At 45.8% G+C, this 22,441-nt stretch overlaps 3 protein-coding genes across 4 annotated transcripts in view; 1 reads left to right on the plus strand and 2 right to left on the minus strand.

The window, feature by feature from the left end:
- LOC308475072 (uncharacterized protein) overlaps nucleotides 1-22,441 on the minus strand; it is a 296,536-nt gene that overhangs the window by 240,027 nt on the left and 34,068 nt on the right. Inside the window, exons 2-4 of one of the 2 annotated variants that reach the window (XM_081001888.1) lie at nucleotides 20,412-20,919; nucleotides 20,134-20,215; nucleotides 17,370-17,452 (exon numbers count right to left, since the gene is read on the minus strand). The exons of the other annotated variant lie outside the window; for it this stretch is intronic. Coding sequence (XP_080858014.1) covers nucleotides 17,370-17,452; nucleotides 20,134-20,215; nucleotides 20,412-20,828 — 582 coding nt within the window. The 5' untranslated portion in view covers nucleotides 20,829-20,919. The remainder of the gene's footprint in view (nucleotides 1-17,369; nucleotides 17,453-20,133; nucleotides 20,216-20,411; nucleotides 20,920-22,441) is intronic. 2 annotated transcript variants of the gene reach the window in all.
- Nucleotides 758-2,192, plus strand: LOC308475290 (olfactory receptor 51H1-like). Its single transcript, XM_081002350.1, has one exon. The coding sequence runs from the start codon at nucleotides 770-772 to the stop codon at nucleotides 1,727-1,729; it is 960 nt and encodes a 319-aa protein (XP_080858476.1). The 5' UTR covers nucleotides 758-769; the 3' UTR covers nucleotides 1,730-2,192.
- Nucleotides 3,528-22,441, minus strand: part of LOC308475228 (uncharacterized protein) — a 28,512-nt gene continuing 9,598 nt past the window's right edge. The window contains exons 2-3 of the mRNA XM_081002248.1: nucleotides 17,125-17,308; nucleotides 3,528-6,549 (exon numbers count right to left, since the gene is read on the minus strand). Coding sequence (XP_080858374.1) covers nucleotides 5,303-6,549; nucleotides 17,125-17,158 — 1,281 coding nt within the window. The 5' untranslated portion in view covers nucleotides 17,159-17,308 and the 3' untranslated portion in view covers nucleotides 3,528-5,302. The remainder of the gene's footprint in view (nucleotides 6,550-17,124; nucleotides 17,309-22,441) is intronic.

The following is a 22,441-nucleotide window of genomic DNA, read 5'->3' on the forward strand; positions in this document are numbered from 1 at the left end:
CAGTGACTTTGTGGCTGAAAAAAGATTTTGAACACAGGACTTCTCATTCCTGCATTGCAGGGGTCCTTTCCAACTCTACAGTTCTATTATTCATCTCCCTGTTTAGATTTCTAGGCCCTCAACATGACACCTACTCTCTATTAGTGAGTCCATGTTGGAGAACATCAGATCCCCTATCATCTGTATTCTGCTGGCTTTTGAGATTCATCGGCTACACAAGTGATGGTAAAATTCCACCAGGCTGCTGTGTCATTGCATCTGCTGAGAGACCAGCAGCCTTTGAGTTGCTGGACTGTTGCCACCTCAAGTGTTCATTGTAATAATTTAATTTGAGAAAGCATTCCCAATCACCCTCCATCCCACTCCATCCCTCTTTCTTTTCATGTCATGTCTTTCATATAGTAATTTCGAGGGTGAGGACTCTTATGCAATTTCTTACTCAACTTTGTAAAATGCTTTAAGTGTCTCTTTGACAAAAGAGCCAGGTATAATGGCATAGACCTTCTTTTTTAAAAAACCACACTGCTTGGAGGAGGGTGAGTGCCGGAGATTGACTTAATATTCGAGTTGGGGAGATTATCTGCACAGGACAGGATGAGCACTGAGGACTAACTTTCCTTCCCTGAATAAGTTTGGGGCTCCACTCTCAGGCACAGAGAAAGCACCTGAACACTTGCCTACAACTTGAGTATTTCCCAAAGTCCTTTATAGCAAATATTCACAGCTTATTACAACTCAGCATTTTCCCACCAAATACACTTGGGGAACAATGTCCTCCATCACCAGATTCAACAGCAGCCTTGTGAGTCACCAAACCTTTGTCCTGATTGGCATCCCTGGGATGCAGGAGAAGAACTCTTGGGTGGCCTTCCCACTGTTTGTGCTCTACGCCCTGACTCTGCTTGGGAATTTCACTATCCTCTATGTCATTAAAAGTGACGAAAGCCTCCATGAACCTATGTATTTCTTCCTTTCCATGCTTGCCTGCTCGGATCTGGGCCTCTCCATGTCCACCATGCCAACAATGCTGGGAGTCTATTGGTTTGACTCAAGGGAAATCCCATTCAACGCCTGCATCAGCCAGATGTTCTTTATCTATATATTTCAATGGGCAGAGTCTGGCATTCTTGTGGCAATGGCTTTTGACCGATTCATTGCCATCCGTGATCCACTGAGATACAGATCACTGCTCTCAAATTCTGTAATTGTGAAAATTGGTATAATTCTCTTTTCAAGAGGCCTGTCTGTCTGCTTCCCCATCCCCTTTCTTATTAAGCGTCTCCCTTTCTGCAGATCCAATGTCCTTTCTCATTCCTACTGTCTCCACCAAGATGCCATGAAGTTAGCCTGTGCAGACACCAGAGTCAACGTCCTATATGGTTTGATCGTAGTCATGTGCACTGTAGTGTTGGATGCTCTCATCATTCTTGTATCTTATATTCTGATCCTGAGGACTGCTTTGAGCATTGCCTCCCGCAAAGAATGTCTGAAGGCTCTCAACACCTGCGTATCCCACATTGCTGCCATCTTGATTTTCTACGTCCCAATGATTGGCGTAAGTATGGCACATCGATATGGGAAGCACCTTTCCCCCATTGTTCACATGCTTATGGCCAACATCTATGTTGCAGTCCCACCACTTCTTAATCCCATTGTGTACAGTGTGAAGACCCAGCAGATTCGGCAAAGGATATGCAACATTTTGCAGTTAGGGAAGAATAGGGAGTGATGTGTCTTCTGCCGTGTCTTCTGTCTCATCATGGGAGTGAAACTGCCTTGGTTGCACTGGCCAATGATCTCCGGCGGGCCAGGGGCAAAGGTGAAAGCTGATTCCGAGTTCTGCTGGAACTCTCAGTGGCCTTTGATACCATCCTTCTGGAACAGCTAGAGGAGTTGGGAGATGGGGGCACAGTTATACAGTGGTTCTGCTCCTTCCGCCTGGGTCATGTCCAGAAAGTGTTGTTGGGCTCTCACTTGTGGGGTGCCTCAGGGCTCTGTCCTCTCCCCAATGCTTTTCAACATCTATATGAAGCCACTGGGAGAGATAATCAGGGGGTGTGGGCTGGGTGTCCACCAGTATGTGGATGATACCCAGCTCCACCTCTCCTTTAAATCAGAACCAGTGGAGACAGTGAATGTCCTGTGTGAGTGTCTGGAGGCCGTTGGAGGATGGATGGTGGCTAACAGATTGAAGTTGAATCCTGACAAGACAGAAGTACTGTTTTAGGGGGAAGGGGGTGGGTGGGTGTGAGTGACTCCCTGGTCCTGAAAGGGGTAACTGTGCTCCTGAAGGACCAAGTGCACAGCCTGTGAATATTCTTGGACTCACAGCTGTCCATGGAGGTGCAGGTACATTCTGAGTACAGGGCAGGTTGGTGTTGACCTTTAAAGCCCTAAACAGCCTCAGCCTAGTATACCTGAAGGAGCATCTTCACCCCCATTGTTCAGCCCAGATGCTGAGGTCCTCCTCCAAGGATCTTCTGCTGGTTCCCTCGCTGTGAGAATTACAGGAAACCAGGCAGAGGGCCTTCTCGGTGGTGGTGCCATCCCTGTGGAATGCCCTCCCATCAGATGTCAAAGAGATGGGGTCCAGAAGACTAATTTGACACTGGGCACAAAATAAAGCTGAAGCAAGAAAACTTGCTTCTTTATGAATAGGCCTTCCTGCAGAGTGTAAAGCATAGACAATCATGTTCAAAGCAAGGGACACTACTTCTCCAAAGGTTTTTAAATGTCCATAAATGATTTAAAAAGAATTTTCTATTGGAATCCATGAGGTTGGTCTCCTCACTGAATCTTAAGAGGGACCCAATGCAGGAATCTTAGCTGGATCATCCAGGACAGATGGCCATCCAAACTATGCTTATTTTATTTCTATCTTTCCTAACATATGTTTAAGGGTGTTTTAGGACTCTCTGTTTGCTGTGTTTGAACTACTTTATCGGCTTTTGTCCTGATGTGCCTCGGGGCAGACCTTCTTAATTAGCACATTGAGTGAGCTCTGTCCTATTGCAACAGATAAATAAAAACACAGATGGATGCTGGCTTTCAAAGAAGTGAATGATTACCACAATATCTTACAAGGAGAGTGGGAAACATGTTTTGGAAAATTGTACTGAATTGAATTAAGTTGGCAATGACTTGTAATAATCTGGAAAATCAATAAAAACAATTGAAAAGAAATTCCGCCCAGCCGCCAAGGTTGGATAACTTTCTATCATTGTTCTGTAGCTGTGCCCTGTGAAAATCCAGTCTCACCTGCTGAATTGAAGCTCGGTTAAGCAAAATCTCCCTTGGGATTTCCCACTTTAACCTCGTCCAAAAGTTTGAGGGAAAAGGTATACCTCCTTTCCAATATCAGTTATTTCCACCCAAGAAATTGTGGGAAAGAAGTTACTCATGTTAAGTGCAAGGTTTGTTGGGGTAGAGATTAAGGAGCCAACGATGACATGATTTTTCAGCAATAAATATGATCTTATGTGTAAATGAAGTCACATTTGAAACAATACAGAAGCAGTCAAAGGTAATTTCCTAGGAAGTGTTTTACTCAGTCTCACCTGTAATCATGTGTGCTGAACACACAGAAACACATAATGTGAAATTACTGAAATTACAGTCTCCAAATAACACTCAACACATGCAAGCAGATTAATGGAATAGTGCACGTTTCCCCCTTCTCTTTTTTTTAATTACTTTGATTTATCTTCATGGTATAGAAGATGAATTTTCAGAAAGCAATGGTTACAACAGTAAAAAACAAATAACTTGTCCTGATGAAATTGAAGACTTTCATCCTGCCATGTGCTACAAGTTTCATTTGATTACTCGAAAAGATCACAACACATCTTCCCTTGAGTTCTGGGTGGATTCTGGCAACAGTCCTAACAATATATGTATTTAATAAACATTGGCCACGTGTTATAAAAGGAATATGGATAGTGTTCCCCCCCACCCTCTTGATTTCCCCAGACAAACAAAATTTAAGATCTGGTGCCCAGAACTAAACACAGTATTCTAGGCAAAATAAAGTGGTACTATTCCTGCACTTGATCTGATTCTGCCTTCTGCCACATTGGCCTCCGCTCCCCATTTGGTGTTGTCTGCAAATTTGATGAGCATCCCATCAGTTCCTTCATCCAAATCATTTATAAAGATGTTTAACAACAATGGGCCCAGGACAGAACCCTGCAGCACCCCTCTGGTCAGTTTTCACCAGGATGAGGAGGAACTATGAAGGAGTCCTCTTTGGGTTTGGTCAGTCAAATCCAGCTAACAGTTACCTCGTTCAGCCAACATTTTACCAGCTTCCTTGCAAAAATATCATGGGGGACTTCATCAAAAGCCATACTGAAAGAAAGATGCACTATTTCCACAGCAGTCCCCTGATCAATGAAGTTTGTAACTCCATTGAAAAAAGAAAAGAGAAAGAGAGGTTTTTCTGGCATGACTTGTTTTTGAGAAAGTCATGCTTTCATCCTTATGTTTATGCTGTGAAATCTTCAAATGAAAGGCATATAAATTTAGAAATGATAATAAATAAGGATATTGACAAGCTGGAACATGTGCAAAGGAAAGCAATTTATGTATTTATTTAATTTGAATACCACCCGACCCAGTGGTGCCAACTTGAATAAAATATTGGTGGGTGGCAAGGTAAGGCCCACCTTGCACAATCAATCACAGGATCCTGTATACCTGAAGGAGCATCTCCACCCATTGTTCAGCCCGGACTCAGAGATCCAGCGCCAAAGGCCTTCTGGTGGTTCACTCATTGTGAGAAGTGAGGTTACAGGGAACCAGACAGAGGGCCTTCTTGGTAGTGGCGCCCACCCTGTGGAACACCCTCCCTTCAGATGTGAAGGAAATAAGTAGATATCCTATCTTTAAAAGACATCTGAAGGCTGCCCTGTTTAGGGAAGTTTTTAATATTTAATGCTGTATTATTCTTAACACTTAATTGGGAGCCACCAAGAGTGGCTGGAGAAACTCAGCCAGATGGGCGGAGTATAAATAATAAATTATTATTAGTATTATTATTATGATGCACATCATTTGAATGGCAATGCCTATCAACTGGGGGGTGGCCCCCTCAAATATCTTATTGGGGGGCAAAGACCCATTGGCCTCTAAGAGTTGGCTCCTATTCCCTACACCCACAGGTCTCAGGACAGTTACAACATAAAAGCACAATATAAAACCACAAAATACACATCTGCAACCCCCATCCCCACCATACTTTAAAAGGGCATTAGATGTCAATCAGCCAAAGGCCTGGTTAAAAGGGTGCGTATTTGCCTGGCTCCTAAAGCTGTAGAATGAAGGGTTTCTCCTCTGTATGAATTCTTTGATGGAAAGTGAGATAGGAGCTTGTATTGAAGGTCTTTCCACATTCCACGCACTGATAGGGTTTCTCCCCTGTATGAATTCTTTGATGGGAAGTGAGACTGTGGCTGTGACTGAAGCTCTTTCCACATTCCATGCACTGATAACGTTTCTCCCCTGTATGAATTATTTGATGCGCAGTGAGATGGGAGCTCTTCCTGAAGCTCTTTCCACACTGCATGCACTGATAAGGTTTCTCCCCTGTATGAATTCTTTGATGGGAAGTGAGATAGGAGCTCAAACTGAAGCTTTTTCCACATTCCAAACATTGATAGGGTTTCTCCCCTGTATGAATTTTTTGGTGGGAAGTGAAATCGGAGCTCCAACTGAAGCTCTTTCCACATTCCGTGCACTGATAGGGTTTTTCCCCTGTGTGAATTCTTTGATGGGAAGTGAGAGAGGAGCCCTGACTGAAGCTCTTTCCACATTCCATGCACTGATAGGGTTTCTCCCCTGTATGAGTTCTTTCATGGGAAGTGAGATAAGAGCTCAAACTGAAGCTCTTTCCACATTCCATGCACTGATAGGGTTTCTCACCTGTATGAATTCTTTGATGGGAAGTGAGATGGCCACTCTGACTAAAGCTCTTTCCACATTCCCCACACTGATAGGGTTTCTCCCCTGTATGAATTCTTTGATGAGATGTGAGAGAGAAGCTGTTACTGAAGCTCTTTCCACATTCCACACACTGATAGGGTTTCTCCCCTGTATGAATTCTTTGATGGGAACTGAGATGGGAGTTACTACTGAAGCTCTTTCCACATTCCACACAGTGATAGGGTTTCTCCCCTGTATGAATTCTTTGATGGGAAGTGAGATGGCCACTCTGACTAAAGCTCCTTCCACATTCCCCACACTGATAGGGCTTCTCCCCTGTATGAATTCTCTGATGGGAAGTGAGAGAGGAGCTGTTACTGAAGCTCTTTTCACATTCCAAACAATTATATGGTTTCTCTCTTGTATGAATTCTTTGATGGGAAGTGAGATGGGTGCTCTGACTGAAGCTCTTTCCACATTCCAAGCACTTATAAGGTTTCTTCCCAATGGGATTTATTTGATGGGAAGAGGAATGGGAACTTTTTCCACATTCAATATATTTATACTGCTTCTCCACTGTGGATATTTTTTCATGGTCACCCTTGTTCTTGATTTCCAATTCATCACTACCTGCAATGAAGAGAGAAATGGATTAAAGCCTCAGGGAGAAATTAATGAAGAATACCTTTTAACACTGGTCACTGGGGAATAACACAAGTGGGTTAGATGGTTTTCTGAAGGGTTGGGTGCATTAACTAACGGGGATCAACCGACATCCTTAGGGGAACCTGTGATTCGATAAGCCTGGCTCTTCTCTCAAATGGATTTTGTTCGGCTCCATCATGGCATCCCTCCATTTCTAATGTCAGTCTTCTCTTTTGTCAGCCAAGGACCGACAGGAGCAAGAACAAAAACAGAAAACCTGACAGAAGCTACTTAAACTTACCTAACAACTCTGAAGTTTACAGATAAAATGGTCTAGGTAGTTCAGACCAGGCTGATAATTGTTTAAGAAGCTGTAACTGGAGGAATGAGACTCTTGAGAGTCCCATTGGCTGCAAGAAGACCAAACGTATCCATTCTTAAGGAAATCAGCCCTGAGTGCTCACTGGAAGGACAGATCGTGAAGCTGAGGCTCTAAGACTTTGGCCACCTCATGAGAAGAGAAGATTCCCTGGAAAAGACCCTGATGTTGGGAAAGATGGAGGGCACAAGGAGAAGGGGACGACAGAGGACGAGATGGTTGGACAGTGTTCTCGAAGCTACCAGCATGAGTTTGACCAAACTGCGGGAGGCAGTGGAAGACAGGAGTGCCTGGCGTGCTCTGGTCCATGGGGTCACAAAGAGTCGGACACGACTAAATGACTAAACAACAACAACAACTGGAGGAAGGACACTCACAGAAAAAAAAGTAATTTCCTGTTCAAGGTTAATTGTGGGAATATTGTAATCCCGGTTGTTATTGAGTTCTGTGAAAATATATGAGGTTCATCACAGAGAGCTGCTTTGAATTTAAAAACAGATATTTTGATCCCAAAGGGAGCTGTCAGGGATGCTTTCCGTCTGACAGAAAGTGAGAAATCCAGAGAGGAGGGAGTGCAAACTGGGGGGCGCAGGAGCTGGAGTCCTTCGCATAGTCAGGAAGAGACAAGCTCTAGAATGCAGCCTGTGGAATGTCAAAACAACACAGAGGAAGCCACAGGAGGAGGGGAACCGTTTGAATCTACTCTAGACAAAGGGGGGGCTGACAGAACCAGACTCCCCCAAGACTAGAAGAAATAATAAGGTATTAGCTTTGCGCAGGACCAGAAACAGGGTGACCCAGAGGTGGAATTTAGGTTGCCTGGGAAAACCACGGAAGTTCAGTGCAGCAACTGACTCTGGTAGTGATTGATGTGTTACAGAAGCTGGGCTACTGAGCTCGGTAATTGCTTAATAAATCAGAAGGTAAAACAGCTTCCAGCCTGTCATGTCTTGTTTGGGAGAGCCTTACCAGACCTGACAGCTTGCCGCACTCAACCTCTCTCACACTGACGGACCCCAGAGAGTGACGATGGACAGGCAAGTACAATGGGCCAGGGGACCAGAAGGGGCCGGAGGAGTGGGAGAGTGACCAGCCTAGACAAGGGACCCCCTTGTCAATACAGCTGGCAGTTGAAATTGTAGCTAGATATGCTACCAGGAGCATTCTCAGAACAGAGACTGCAGCTGCAGACAGAGAGCTCTCAGAGCATGTAAGACTTCTTTTGCAAGCCCGTCCCAGTAGTCCAGCAAACCAGAGGAGTATCATGCCTTCAGAATGGAATTGCTTTATTTTATGGACATCAGAGAGTCAGAATTTAGCTCTGATCAGCTTATATAATCAGCTTGCTAGGCGGAGATGCAAAAGCTTGGCCAGTTCCCCTTATAGCAGGCAAACACAGTGCCCCCGCAAATTTGAGGGAGTTTACGTTGATGATGGATAAAATCTTTCAAAAGCCCCTGAAAAATGTGACAGCCGAGCAGGAGTTACTGAATCTGTGCCAAGGCAGTAAAACAGTCTCTGCTTTTTGGACTGCTTTCAATTTGCTGGTTCCAAAGCTTGGCTGGCAGCCGAACAGTGCTCCTTTGGCTGCCTTATATCAGGCAGAATTATCAAGAATGGCGCCCCTAGAATCTCGGGAGGAATTAGGCCATGCTTCCCTGCAACTGGGTCTAAGACAGCAGCAGAGGATGCTCAAGAAGAAAGGACAGGGACCGCTGATGTTTGTGAAAAACCACATTCCTAACATGCCAGAGCCAAGAGTTGGTACGCCCAGACAGGAGGACCTTCCTGAACCAATGCAACTGGGCTCAGCAGGGAAGGGGAATCCAGGAGCAGAATGGATGGAGGGGGGCAGACGTCATCAAGAGACCAGACGTTGCTTTGCATGTGGCAAAGCTGGACATTTGGCAAGACAGTGCTCAAGTTAAAAGGTGGGGAGTTCCCTGCCTGGGGCCTGCGTGGGGGAGGATCACAGCTTGAAGAGGCACAAGCGGGAAATGGAAGGCCACAGTCCATGAAGGAGGCCGACGGCTGGGATGAAAGGGCCTCAGGTTGAAACACTCATCCCTCAAATTGCTGTGCCGGTGACACTATGACTCCCAGATGGCTGCAGGGTGCAGGGCTCATAGACTCAGGGGCTTCCCTGGACTTTTTAGACTCAGACTTTGTGGAGCAGCAGAAGCTGGGCACACAGTGGCTAGAAGCCCCATTGGAAGTGCAAACAATTGATAGCAGACCATTGGGGGGGGCAAGTTGCCTATGCCACACAGCCTATGGGGGTGGAGTTGTCAGGCCACAAGGAGGCAATGATGTTTCATATCACCAAGTTAGCTACCTACCCCCTAGTCTTGTGAATGATGTGGCTCACTAAGCACGATCCAGTAATAGCATGGGGGCAGCGTTCCGTAACGTTTGCTTCAGCTTACTGCCAAGCACACTGTCTAGGGTTCCAGGTGCCAACAGAGGCAGGAGCCAAAGGGGCAGAGGTGGGGGGGGGACTCACAGGAGAAGAGTTCCATACCCCCGCAGAGCCGGGTCCTGTGAAAAGGAGGCGGACAGGCTACCTCCTCACAGACCTTACAACTGCAAGATAGACCTGCTGCCTGGTGCCCAGTTGCCCACCAGTCGTCTATACACCATGTCAGAGAAGGAATTGGCTGATTTCAGGGAATTTCTGAAGAAACTGGAGCATGGGTTTATTTGGCTGTCAAGGGCGCCTGGTGAGTCACCAGTGTTCTTTGTGAACAAGAAGGACACCCCAGAACGCCGTATTGTGGTGGACTATAGAAAAAGCAACCACCTCATGATTCCCAGCCAGTACCTTTTGCCCCATATTGGTGACCTGCTGGAGAGGTTATTGTCAGCGAAAATTATCACCAAGCTGGACCTGAGGGGGGCGTACAACTTGATACGAGTGAAACAAGGTGATGAGTGGAAAACGGCATTTAATACCAGATATGGAAGTCTTGAATACTTAGTTATGCCATTTGGGTTACAATCGGGCACAGCCACATTTCAGGCATTCATCAGTCACGTACTGGCAGGGTTATTGGACAATATAGTTCTGTGTTATCTCGATGACGTCTTGATTTATTCAGAGAACCCAGAAGAGCACGCACAGCATGGGATGGAGGTGCTGCGCAGACTGAGGACACACAGCCTCTATGTGAAGTTGGAAAAGTGCCAGTTTCACATCAAGGAAGTGGAGTTTTTGGGATATCGTGTGCCTCATGAAGGGGTGTACATGGACCTGGCCAAGGTGCAGGCGGTGCTAGAGTGGCAGAAGCCAAAGACCAAAAAAGATTTGCAGAGGTTCTTGGGCTTTGCTAATTATTACCACAAGTTCATGCCCGGATATTCGCAACTCACGACTCTTCTTACGAACTGTCTGAGAGGCAAAAAGCCGTTCAGGTCGACAGCAGAGGCCCAAGATGCATTTGAGAGGCTCAAGGAGATGTTCACTGCAGAAGAGTATCTGCACCACGCAGACCCACAGCGACCATTGGTGGTGGAAATGGACGCATCAGAAAGAGCCATAGGAGTGGTGTTACTGAAAGAGAACAGCCAGAGTGATCTGAGGCCATGTACCTTTCACTCCAGGCAGTTGAACACTTCAGAACAGAACCACACCATTTGGGAGAGAGAACTGCTTGCCAGAAGAGAGGCCATAGCAGTTTGGAGACACTTCCTTGAAGGGGCACAACACTAAGTGGAGGTGTGCACAGACCACAAGAACTTAGAATACTGGCAAACGGCAAGACACCTGAACCAGAGGCAAATCGGTTCTGGTCACTGCAGATGCCAGCCCAAAAGGAAATCTTGGTTAGACTGGACACCCTGAGAAGCAAATTGACCACAAAGAAGGCCTATGTTGAGACTACGGAAGGCTCACACACAGAGCCTATATCCCCCAAGTGCCTAGTGGACAAGAGGACGGTGGGTGGCGCCTTTAAATGTGTAGATCCAGAAGACCAATTGCAGCCCCCGCTGGTATATGGTAAGGCAAAACTAAAACAGACTGTCACATCCCCGAGTACTTGGTTCAACTATCTAAAACTCTACCCAAATGAAATAGCTACTCCCCCAAGTCCAAACTACCCCCTTAAGTCCCCAAGAGCTATGGATAATCATTCCCTTATGCAGCAGTTGCCTATTGACAAACTTAATGGGAGTGTTTTTTTAGATGTAAAGGGGTCACTGGACACCGTGGACCCAACAAATTAACATCATGGAGGGACAGAGAATTAAAGCTGCTGTCCTGGAACATTGCAGGATGGCGTGCTAAGAAAAACAATCAACAACTTGCAATGTTTCTTAAGCGATTTGATATCATCCTCCTGCAGGAGACCTGGCACAGCGACCCCATTCTGTTCAATGGGTATTCTTGTCACTCCCTATTCGCTACTCCATCTGTGAGGGGAGGTAGGCCTAGTGGAGGTTTAGCCAGCCTTATCTCCTTAGAGCTTGAACATTCCTTAAAAGCTCTCCCAAACTGCAACTCACTAGCCACGGCAGTCCTACTCAGATCTAAGAGAGATGCACTGGTAGTGGTCAATGTCTATCTGCTCCCCTGCCAAAAGAAATCTATTGTGAAAGCTAATTGGGCAGAGTTAGAGGCATTCTTAGAGTCCATAGAAGCTTCCCACCCTTCTACACCGATTATAATCGGGGGGGGGGGGGATTTCAACGCCCGTATGGGAATTGATGATAACAATCTTTACAGTCAATATAATCAGATTCAGGACCCAGAAAGTCCAACCGAAGCAGGCGTTTCACGACTTTCTAAAGATAATAAATGCAACTTCTCGGGCCTATGTCTAGTCCAGGTCGCAAAAAGAAGGGAGCTGATGATATTAAACGGTAGTAAGGAAGAGGATTGCCCAGGGGAGTATACCCATTTTTCAAAGATGGGAGGAAGTGTGATAGATTATATTCTGATATCAAGATGCGCCTATAACTCTGTGTCGAAATTTCAAGTGGGACATAACACCGAAAGCGATCACCTTCCACTAATTTTAGCACTCAATGGCCCATCGTTTAACAAACCCGCGGCTAACCTTTACTACACCCCTATCGTTAATCTGGGATCACTGGCCCCCAGAAGAATCAAATGGACCCCCATGCTCAATACAGAGCTAACTTATCTCCTCCACTCGGAAGACGTGAAGACCATCTACTTAGCCATTGTATCAGCTAACACCGGGGGAAAGGCCATGGACTCGTTTAACGAGTTATTAGTAAGACTAAAGACCTTCCTAACAACTGAGATACTTAATTCTGTTACAAAGCGGGGAATGGATCAAGAGAGATGGTTTGATTTGGAGTGTAGACAAGCAAGGAAACGCCTGAGATCAACCTATCGGAATTACAGAAACACCGGAACACCCTCACTATTTATGGCTTATATCTATTTAAGACTAAACTACAAACAGCTATTAAAGGTAAAAAAACAAAAAGCTGAGAGACTGGCCTGGTGTAATTTAGTGAAGGCCTCGAATGAGAAAGACTCAACCTCCTTCTGGCGTACCATTACGGGGCTCCTGGGCCAGGAGCGGATTGATCCCATATGTACTGTGGAACCCCAGGAGTGGATGAAATATTTTCAAACCCTCTTCTATGACGACAAAGCTCAGCCCAATGATCCAAGTGCCTACTCCGAGAACTCACCATATTGGCCTCCTGTCTCCATAGAGGAGGTGGGGAAACTAATTGCCCAACTGAAAAACAACAAAGCCCCGGGCATAGACCACATTCCAGCAGAGCTCATGAAGAACAATATCAGTTGGTGGGCGCCTATAATGGCATCAATATTTACATACATCGACTCAACAGGCATAATCCCTGGTTGCTGGACAGAGGCAGTAATCATCCCAATCTACAAAAAGGGTCCAATGGCAGATCCAGCGAGCTATAGACCCATTAGCCTCCTTACTATCCCCAGCAAATTGTATGCCAAACACCTCCACATCAAACTAATTGACTGGATGGAAACTGAGGCAGTTCTGGCAGAGGAGCAAGCCGGCTTCAGACAGGGCAGAACAACAATAGACCATTGCTTCGTATTAGCACACCTCATTGATAAATATGTCAACAAAACACGTGGGATTCTATGCGCAGCTTTTATTGACCTGAAGGCGGCCTTTGACTTGATCTCACGAGTCAAACTTTGGGCTAAACTCAATGCTACCAACATTGACAAAAGATTACTATTCTTGATAAAAAGCCTTTACAAAGACTCCAAGTTATATGTAAGAACCTCAATTAATGGGCAACTAATTGGCCCTGTACCAGCCACCAAAGGAGTCAAGCAGGGCTGTATTTTAGCCCCGGCCTTAGTCAACTTATATATAAATGATATGGTCAAATACCTAACATCCCCGGAATTTCATGCCCCCAAACTGGCCAAAAAATCAATTTCAGCGCTCCTCTATGCGGACAACGCGGTCCTCTTATCACGAACTAAAGTAGGCCTCAAAAGGCTACTAAGAGAATTCTCAGCCTACTGCAGGAGAGATCAACTGGTGGTTAATCACCAAAAAAACCAAAGTCATGGTCTTCGCTAGGAGACACAGACATCACAGGTGGGAGATGGACAATCAGCCAATAGAACAGGTCAAAATTTTCAAATACCTCGGAGTAGTTTTCCAGTCATCTGGGACCTGGGAGGCCCATCATAAATATGCTAGGGAAAAAGCATCTCAAAGCGCCAAAATACTGTCTCGCTTTTACTTTACAAAGGGGGGCAGACATATCCCAGCAGCTCTGGAGGTCTTCCAAGCAAAACCCTTGGCGCAATTACTCTATGGGGCCCAAATCTGGACGGTAAATCATTGCCGCACACTTGAAACGGTCCAGTCTAAATTCTCAAGACAGATTCTAGCCGTTCCACCATGCGCACCAAATGCGGCCCTACGGCTGGAGACTGGCCTCCTCTCCGTCGAAACCCGAACCTGGTTAAGAACATTCAACTATTGGCTTCGCTTAAATTTAAACCCATCCGGACTACTACCTCTAGTAGCACGAGATGCTCATAGAAGTCGGTGGTCCAAACTAGTGCATCAAAAACTACTTACATGTGGCCTCCAAGCACAGCATCTCCTGAAAATGGGTCTCCCCAAGGCAAAAACCATTATCGACCAGCGCATGAAGGATATTGAGCAGCAGAATAATCTGGCTTATATTAAGAAATTTAGTGCTTGGTACGCTTATCTGCCCCCCTCCCACTTTGATTTTCGGGCACCTTATTTGTCTACCTTAACTATTCCAAAATTCAGACGGGCCTTTACATTGGCCAGACTAAATATGTTACCCTCAGCTGTTCTTGAAGGTAGATATCAAAAAATTTCATTCGAGAACTGGCTCTGCCCCTGTGGAGCTGGCTACGTAGAGACTGTGTCACACGTTCTCCTGTCTTGTTCCCTATATAAAGATCTCAGGGACGAGACCATCACGCCACTCCTATCTGCCATCCCGGGCCGCTCTTGTGAAGCCAAATTGTTCTCACTCCTAGCCGACCAGAACAGCTCGACAACAGAGAAGGTTGCTAAATTTATCGAGAGAGCAATGAGACTGAGAGCTGCCATCTGAATGACATCAGTGTCGTCATCTGGATTTCTCGCTTAGGATTTTATCATTATTATCATTATGTTTTATTATTAGTATTTTATTATCTCTGCCAAGTTTTAAGTACTGAGATTATTAATTTATCTGCATCTGGTTATCATTATCTTTCTCCCTGTCCTGACCATTTATATTTATATTCTTTCAATTTGGCTGGTCTATTTACTTAACCGACCTGGAACAATCTACCAGAGAAAAGGCCTCCGCCCATGGGACAGAGGGTCATTGATGAATGATAATCCAGCTTTTACCTAGGGTTTTAATAGGCCATAAGATTATATGGTAACTATATTTGTAATGTATTTTTGTCGGTGTTTGTCCTTTGATGCTATGGCCTGTTGGCTACGCAAATAAAGTCCTTGTTGTTGTTGTTGAGCCAGAGGCAAATCAGATGGGTGCAGTTTTTTGCTCAGTTCAACTTCCAAATGTGCCAAGGCACCAGATCGAGAGGGTGTATGCCCTGTCCCAGAAGCCAGACTATCTGGAGGGGGAGTTAAACACCGGACCGAGACATATTCTGAAACCGGAGCAATTACAACTGCCAGCGACGCCAAAGGTGGAAACTGCAGACTTCGAAAGACAGACGGCAACGGATGGCTTCCTGGAAAGCAAGTTTGAGGCAATACAGAGAGGTGAGGATGCAGCTGAGAGTTTCACCAAGAGAGAAGACTTGCTGTTCAAGGAAGCGGTGGTTTATGTTCCAGAAGGGGAGTTGCGCTCCAGAGTGCTACAGCAGTGTCACAACAATCCCACAGCAGGTCATTTGGGACACTACAAGACTCTGTGATTTGAAGAGACAATTTTGGTGGCCAAAGATATGAGAAGAGACGAGAGAGTATGTGAGAGCATGTAAGACCTTGTCAATGGACCAAAACACCCCGGGAAGCGCCGATGGGATTGCTACAGCCACTACTGACACCACAAGGACCATGGGAAGCAGTTGCAATGGACTTCATCACGGATCTTCCAGCCTCGCAGAAACAGACTATAAATGGGTAGTACTAGACTTGTTCATGAAAATGGCACACTTTGTGTCCTGCCAGAAACTGCCATCAGCTCAGGAAATGGCCAGGATGTTTGTGGACCACGTTAAAAGCTACAAGGATTACCTCTGAAGGTAATCTCTGATAGAGGGGCACAATTTACCTCCCAATTTTGGAGGAGACTAATGCAGTTGTTGGGTGTAGAGGTGTGCCTGACATCGGCAACGCACTCGCAAACCAATAGAGAGTCAGAGAAAACCAATGCGACGTTGCAGCAGTACCTTCATTGTTATGTGAACTATCAGCAAGATGACTGGGTGAACAAGTTGAGCCTGGCAGAGTTCACTTACAACAATGCTGTGCATATGCCTACACAGCAGACTCCATTTGTCGCCAACCACGGATGACACCCGAGGGCATTTCCTGATCCGTGGAGTAACCTGCCAGTACCGGCAGCAAAACAATTCATGGAAGAAATGTGGGACTTGAACTGCTATGGGAAAAACTAGACATGGCTAAGGCCACGTACAAGAAGGGTCTGATGAGCATAGGCAGCAGGGCAAGGAGATTAAAGTGGGGGATCAGGTATGGTTGTCAGGGAAAGATTTGCCCATGAAGTGGAGGTGCAGGAAACTGAAACCACGGAGGTTAGGGCCTTTTGAAGTAGTAGAACAGATTAACCCTGTATCGTTCAGGCTTAAGTTGCCTAACTCCACGATAATCCATCCTGTTTTCCACAGGGCACTCCTATCACCATTTGTTCCAGCACACCAGTACCAGAAACCTAGGCAGGCACCGCCTCCTCCAGTCCTGGTTGATGACCAAGAGGAGTATGAGGTTGCGGAGATACTGAATTCTAGGTTTCACAGAAGGAAGTTACAGTATTTAGTTTCCTGGAAGGGCTATACGGCTGAGGAAAATTCATGAGAGAAAAGTGAGAATGTGCACGCCCCCGACTTGCAGAGACAGTTTGACTGTCGTTAACCAGACAAGCCCAAACCTGGAGGGTGGAGGCAGACCTCAGTGAGGAAGAGGAAAAAGCAGAGGAGACTGAGGGATGGTGGAGGCCAGTTTTGAGAGTCCTCCATGGCAGGCAGCGAGGCCGCGGGGGGGGGGGGGTGTCAGGGACGCTTTTGCTCTGACAGAAAGCGAGAAATCCAGAGAGGAGGGAGTGCAAACTGGGGGGAGCAGGAACTGGAGTCCTTCGCATAGTCAGGAAGAGACAAGCTCTGGAATGCAGCCTGCGGAACATCAAAACAACACAGAGCAAGCCACAGGAGGAGGGGAACCGTTAGAATCTACTCTAGACAAACAGAACCAGGCTCCCCCAAGACTAGAAGAAATAATAAGGTATTAGCTTTGCGCAGGACCAGAAACAGGGGGACCCGGAGGTGGAATTTAGGTTGCCTGGGAAAACGATGGAAGTTTAGGGCAGCAACTGACTCTGGTAGCGATTGATGTTTTACAGAAGCTGGGCTACTGAGCTCAGTAATTGCTTAATAAATCAGAAGGTAAAACAACTTCCAGCCTGTCGCGTCTTGTGTGGGAGAGCCTTGCCAGACGTGACAGGAGCCTTACCAAGAGAGGCCACGATCTCATGATTCTCCTCCATGACATCCTTATGCAGAGCTCTCTGGTTAGGATCCAGCAAACCCCATTCCTCGTCCGTGAAATAAACAGCAACATTTTCAAAGCACACTGGACCCTGAAAGAAAAAAGGAAATGTCCTCCTCTGAGACAACACTGTTGTTCACCACCACTCCTTGAGCTAGGACATTGTTCCACCCCTTGGCCTCTGTCCCCGCAAGGCAGCTTCCCCTGACCTGATCTGGATCCACAGCTGCTGCTTCCATTCTGTCCCCATTCAGAGATGGATGAAGAGGTCTAGCCAGTATCACTGTGTCACCTGCAAGAGAGAAAAGGTAAGGGGGAGGCCCAGAGTGCCTTCTTGTCTCACAGGTAAATCAGTGCATCTCAAACTACAGAGGAGCATTTGAGAAAGTCTTGCCTGCTGATGATTGAGAGTATTTCAGATGTTAGTTGTGAAGAAAAATATTTCCCGATCTAACAGATCTCTATTCTTTAACAAAATCCAATCCCTTAACAAACAACAGCAAGTTAGATCTGGAAGGATATGATAACAGATTTGGATGGCATGCTATTTACTGTATGAGAAGGTAAAAATGCATAAAGAATTCCTGAACCACATTATAAGAAAGACAATTTATGAGGTGTGGAATAGATATAAAGTCTATTAGAATGTAAGACTCCATGGTGGCTCTCACCATTGGAAGTGATTGCAGTTAAAAAAAATAAATATGGAAGAAAAATGAGCCACCTACAGAGATACAGTGGTGGAGGAAGGAAACCAGTTAAAATTAAAAACGTTTGAGGAAACAAAAGAATTATTGAGGGATTAGTTGCATTATCGTCAGATAAATGAAGTGTTTGAAGAGGATAAAAAGAAAAATGGTTTTGAAACAAAAAGATCTAGATTTGAGATAGATTTATTGAATGATAAGACAAAAATATTGTCAAAAATGTATACATTATTATTGGAATGGCATACTAAAGATGAAGAGGTAAAATCATTAATGATACAATGGGCTAAAGATATTGGGCATAGTATACAGTTAGAAGATTGGGAGAGGTTATGGAATGAAAGTATTAACTTCACAGTACGCTTAAAGAAAATGTTATGAAAATGATGTACAGGTGGTATTTAACACCAGTTAAACTGGCCAAAATGTATAGAACAAAAAATGAACGTTGGAAATGTAAGGAAAAGGAAGGTACTTTTTACCATATGTGGTGGACATGTAAAGACGTAAAAGCTTTCTGGGAAATTATATATAATGAGTTAAAGAAAATGTTTAAAGACACCTTTGTTAAAAAACCAGAAGCTTTTTTATTACCGTACTTTTCGCACCATAACACTCAGTTTTCCCCCCCTAAAAGGTAAAGGGAAATGTGTGTGCGCGTCGTTATGGAGCGAATGCAGGCAGGAGGAGCCGCTCTTGCTGGCTGTTCGGCAGCCTCTCTTCCTCCGCTTGGCTCGTTGAGAAGCCGGCAACAGCTGAGCAACAGCTGAGTGTGGGGAGACAGCCTCTCTTCCTCCTGTCTGCCTGCTCTATGGCTTTTTAGCGAGGTGGGAGAAGGGAGGCAGCTCGGAAGCTGGCAAGAGCTGTGCGCAGCGTGTAAAAGCCAAGGTGGGGAAAGGGAGACAGCCTCTCTTTCTCAGTGTCTGCCTGCTCTATGGCTCTCCCTTACACAAATGTAAGCGGCTCTTACTCTGCTTTCTTTACAATGAGCCGGAAGGAGGGACAAAGAGGGCATCCCCTTCCGTCCCTCCCCCAGCACCTCACCGGTAAATTCAAACAAAGCGGCTTACAAGGCTCGTGTCCCTGAGTCTCCTCCTCCTCTTTTTGCTCCGAGGCAAGGCAGCTGCATAAATGTGAGTTCCCCCTCTCTCTTCCTTCCCTCCCTCCCTCCCTCTTCCAACTTCAAAAAATATTGGGGGGCAGCCAGGTAAGCCCCACTTCATGGCACTCAGTGAAGGAGGAAATCGTTGCACAGTCATTCAAAAAATGTGGTTTGGTTTGGATGCAAAAGAAGATGACATTTTATATGAAGATAGTGAAGAAAGTGATGTCAGTGATTGTGAGCAACTGAACTTCATAAATTCTGACTCTAGCAGTGATGAGTTCTTGGGGTTCACAGAAGACTAGAAGAGTACTCGAACCTAAAATTCTCTCTTCATTTGTTAATGACAGTGATGATGGTTCTTAATGCCACTGTTGACTGCTGTTCACTTTACATGCTTGTAATATGATTCTGATATACCGGTTGTTTATTAAATAGTTTGGTACAACATTTGATTCAGAATATTTTTTTTCTTGTTTTCCTCTAAAAACTATGTGCGTGTTATGGTTAGGTGCGTGTTATAGAGCGAAAAATACGGTAAGTATAGTGGGTAGAGAGATACCGAGACCAGAGAAAAAATTGTTCTTATATGCAACAACTGTGGCAAGAATTTTGTTAGCCCAAAGATGGAAACAACAGGAGTTACCAACAGAAGAAGGGTGGCAGATGAAAATGATGGACTTTGCAGAACTGGCGAAACTGGTGGGAAGAATCCAGAACCAGTGAGACCAAGCATTCCAAAAGGACTGGAACAAATTTGCATTATATTTGAACGATAACTGTAAGCAATTAACATCATTAGCAGGGTTATCTGAAGATCTGTAAGGTGAAATTGCTACCTATTCAGGTAGAGGTAATGATATAACAAGGATAGGAAATGAAGCAAAAGCTGTAAAGTTTAATTTTGTAAACCATCAGACGGGAGGGAGGGAAGTCATTAGGCTCAGCCGAGATAAAGAGATAAAACAAGAGGATACGATGTTATGTAATGTGATTATATGCAAAACAAATAAAAATCATTTATAAAAAAAGAAATATATATTTCCCCTCCTCTGGGTTCTTGGCCCCAACTATCTCCCCCAACAAAAGATGAAAAGGATTCACACAGGAGTTGGAAAACCAACAGAATGAGACCAAATGGAGAAAAACAACCTTCCTCCTTACCCAGCTGCCTCTCTCTGGTGTCCAACGGAGGCCTCTCTGCCTCACAGGAATCCAGGTCCATTTCTGCAAAATCATCCTTTTCCTGAAAGAACAAGGTTTAAAAACAGAGAATGAATGGCGAGAAATATTAGAAAGAGAATGACAAAGACTTGAAAGGTGTGAGATTTCATTCCATGGATGTCTTCTCAGAAAAAGGATGGGCCATCAGTAGAACATTTTGGGATATTCTCCATCCTGTTCGGAGGCCTTGGGAGTATCCAAAGGAAAGTCTCTCTCACCTGCTTTCTCTCTTCCTGCTTTCTCTCCTCTGCCTGACTCAGGAGGAAACCTTCGGCCAGGGCCACCGCCTGGGAACTGGTCTCCACTCCACACTCCCTCACCCAGCTCTCCATCTCCGGTGGAAGGACAGCCAGGAACTGCTCCAAGATCACCAGGTCCAGCATCTCAGCTTTCGTGTGCCTTTCTGGCTTCAGCCACTGGCGGCAAAAGTGGTAGAGTCGGCTGCAAACCTCTCGGGGTCCTTTGGCCTCCTGGCAGCAGAACTGCCTCAACTGCTGGCTCTGCACCTCTGAGCGGAGGGTGTCCTCCTCACCCAGGATCTTCTGCACAGAGTTTTCCCAGAACCCCCCAGTGCTCCCAGTTTGGATGGCATGGCCTCTTTCTGCTCCAGGACCAATTGAGTCTTGTTCATCCATAAGGGCTCTCAGGAAGCCTCTAAGAGATTGGAAGGAACCCTTTGGTCTTCTGCCAAGTTCTGTCTGTCGTAAGGAGAAGCTCTAGAAAATCCTACAAAGCAAAAGCATTGTTCTGCTGCAAAAGTTGTCTAATATCAGGATAAGAAAATGGTTCCCTGAGCAAGCATGGATGAGTCTTGCAGGGAACCAGGGCTGGACTGCACCACAGCCCAAACCATGAGCTTTCTTCTGAAGAAGAAAAAGAGGAAGGAGGAGGAGGAGGAAGCAGCCTCAAGCCCTCCTAGAAGGAAGATTGCAATGCAAAATGTGGAGGCAACTGAAGGGATTTCTGGGAGAAGAATCAGCCTGGTTTCTCCTGCCTTCCAGTCAATGCATGAAGTCAGAACTGACTGACAAGGGAGTCATTTGTATCTTGTGAAAAATGAATGCTTGGCTCTAGTGGGGGTCCTCACACGGGGGTCCTCAGGAGTTGCTCTCCCCCCACCCCCACTCCCCTGCTTCTGTCTCCTTTTCTTGCACTTGGACTCTCTGCCACTCTCAAGCCAGACTCCTGGGGTGGGGTCCCTTTTTCTTTGCTTTGAGGGCCAGGTATGTTTCTGGCCAACCCCCAGAGGGCCACGTGAATGGGACCAAAGACTTCTCCCTTGAATCTTAGGCGGGTAATTTATTAATATTCTTTTAACACACACACACAGCCATTGATGCCAAGGTCCCTGGAGGCTCAGGGAGTAGCAGCGCCCATTTCCGGCTGATTTGCCAGCAACAATCCCTTTGGGACAGAGAGGATGTGGTCCTGGGATGTCATGCTCTGGCTCTGAGGGGATTGCTGCAGTGGCCTCCGTGGGGAGCTGCCAGGGCCATATTTATTTATAAGCTAAACAAAATATAGCTTAGGGTCCCACTCTCTTGGGGGGGGTCCCCAAAAATATTAAAGGGGAAAAAACCTGGATAAAATAAAACCTACATACAGCAACAGTGTTTTGTATTGTGTAGGCTGCTATGATGTAAGTAATGGCCCCGCCTGCTAGCCTGCTTCCTAAAATATCACTGGTTTGCTCATTTCTATATATAGGGTGTCGGCATTCTGCAAGTACTGGTAGCATGGCAACAGGTGCAAATAACTATTAGGTCCATAAATAACCGTATAGCATATATTCAACAACAAAAAAACCCAGCGACTATTTGTTGTTGACAAAGGGCAGCTGGACATATAAAGGGCCCCATTACTTTCAGGAGCTTAGGGCCTCATCAAACCTAAATCCGGCCCTGGGAGTTGCCCTTCGAGACGACTGGGCAGCTGGTCCGCAATGCAGCAGCCAGACTATGGGCTGGGATCCCTCTCTTTATTCCTGGCCTTTCTCTCCCACCTTTTTAGAGGAGGGGGGGGCTAGTCCACCTCCTCGTCCAGCTTTGGAAAACCATTTGCACGTTTCCTCTGTTGTGCAATGACGCTGAGTTAAAGAAGGAAGATTTCGGGGGAGTCAGTTTTTTTCTGAAAGGGGGGAGGCAGAAGGCCAAATGAGTTTGGGATCCTCTGATCTGCAGGAAGGAGAGCGTGGCAGACCTGGCCCCTCCCTGGCAGGACCCTCTCCTCCCTGACTTGGGGTCCCCCC

The sequence above is a fragment of the Podarcis pityusensis genome (assembly GCF_964106645.2).
Source record: "Podarcis pityusensis genome assembly, chromosome: 4".
Taxonomy (NCBI): Eukaryota; Metazoa; Chordata; class Lepidosauria; order Squamata; family Lacertidae; genus Podarcis; species Podarcis pityusensis.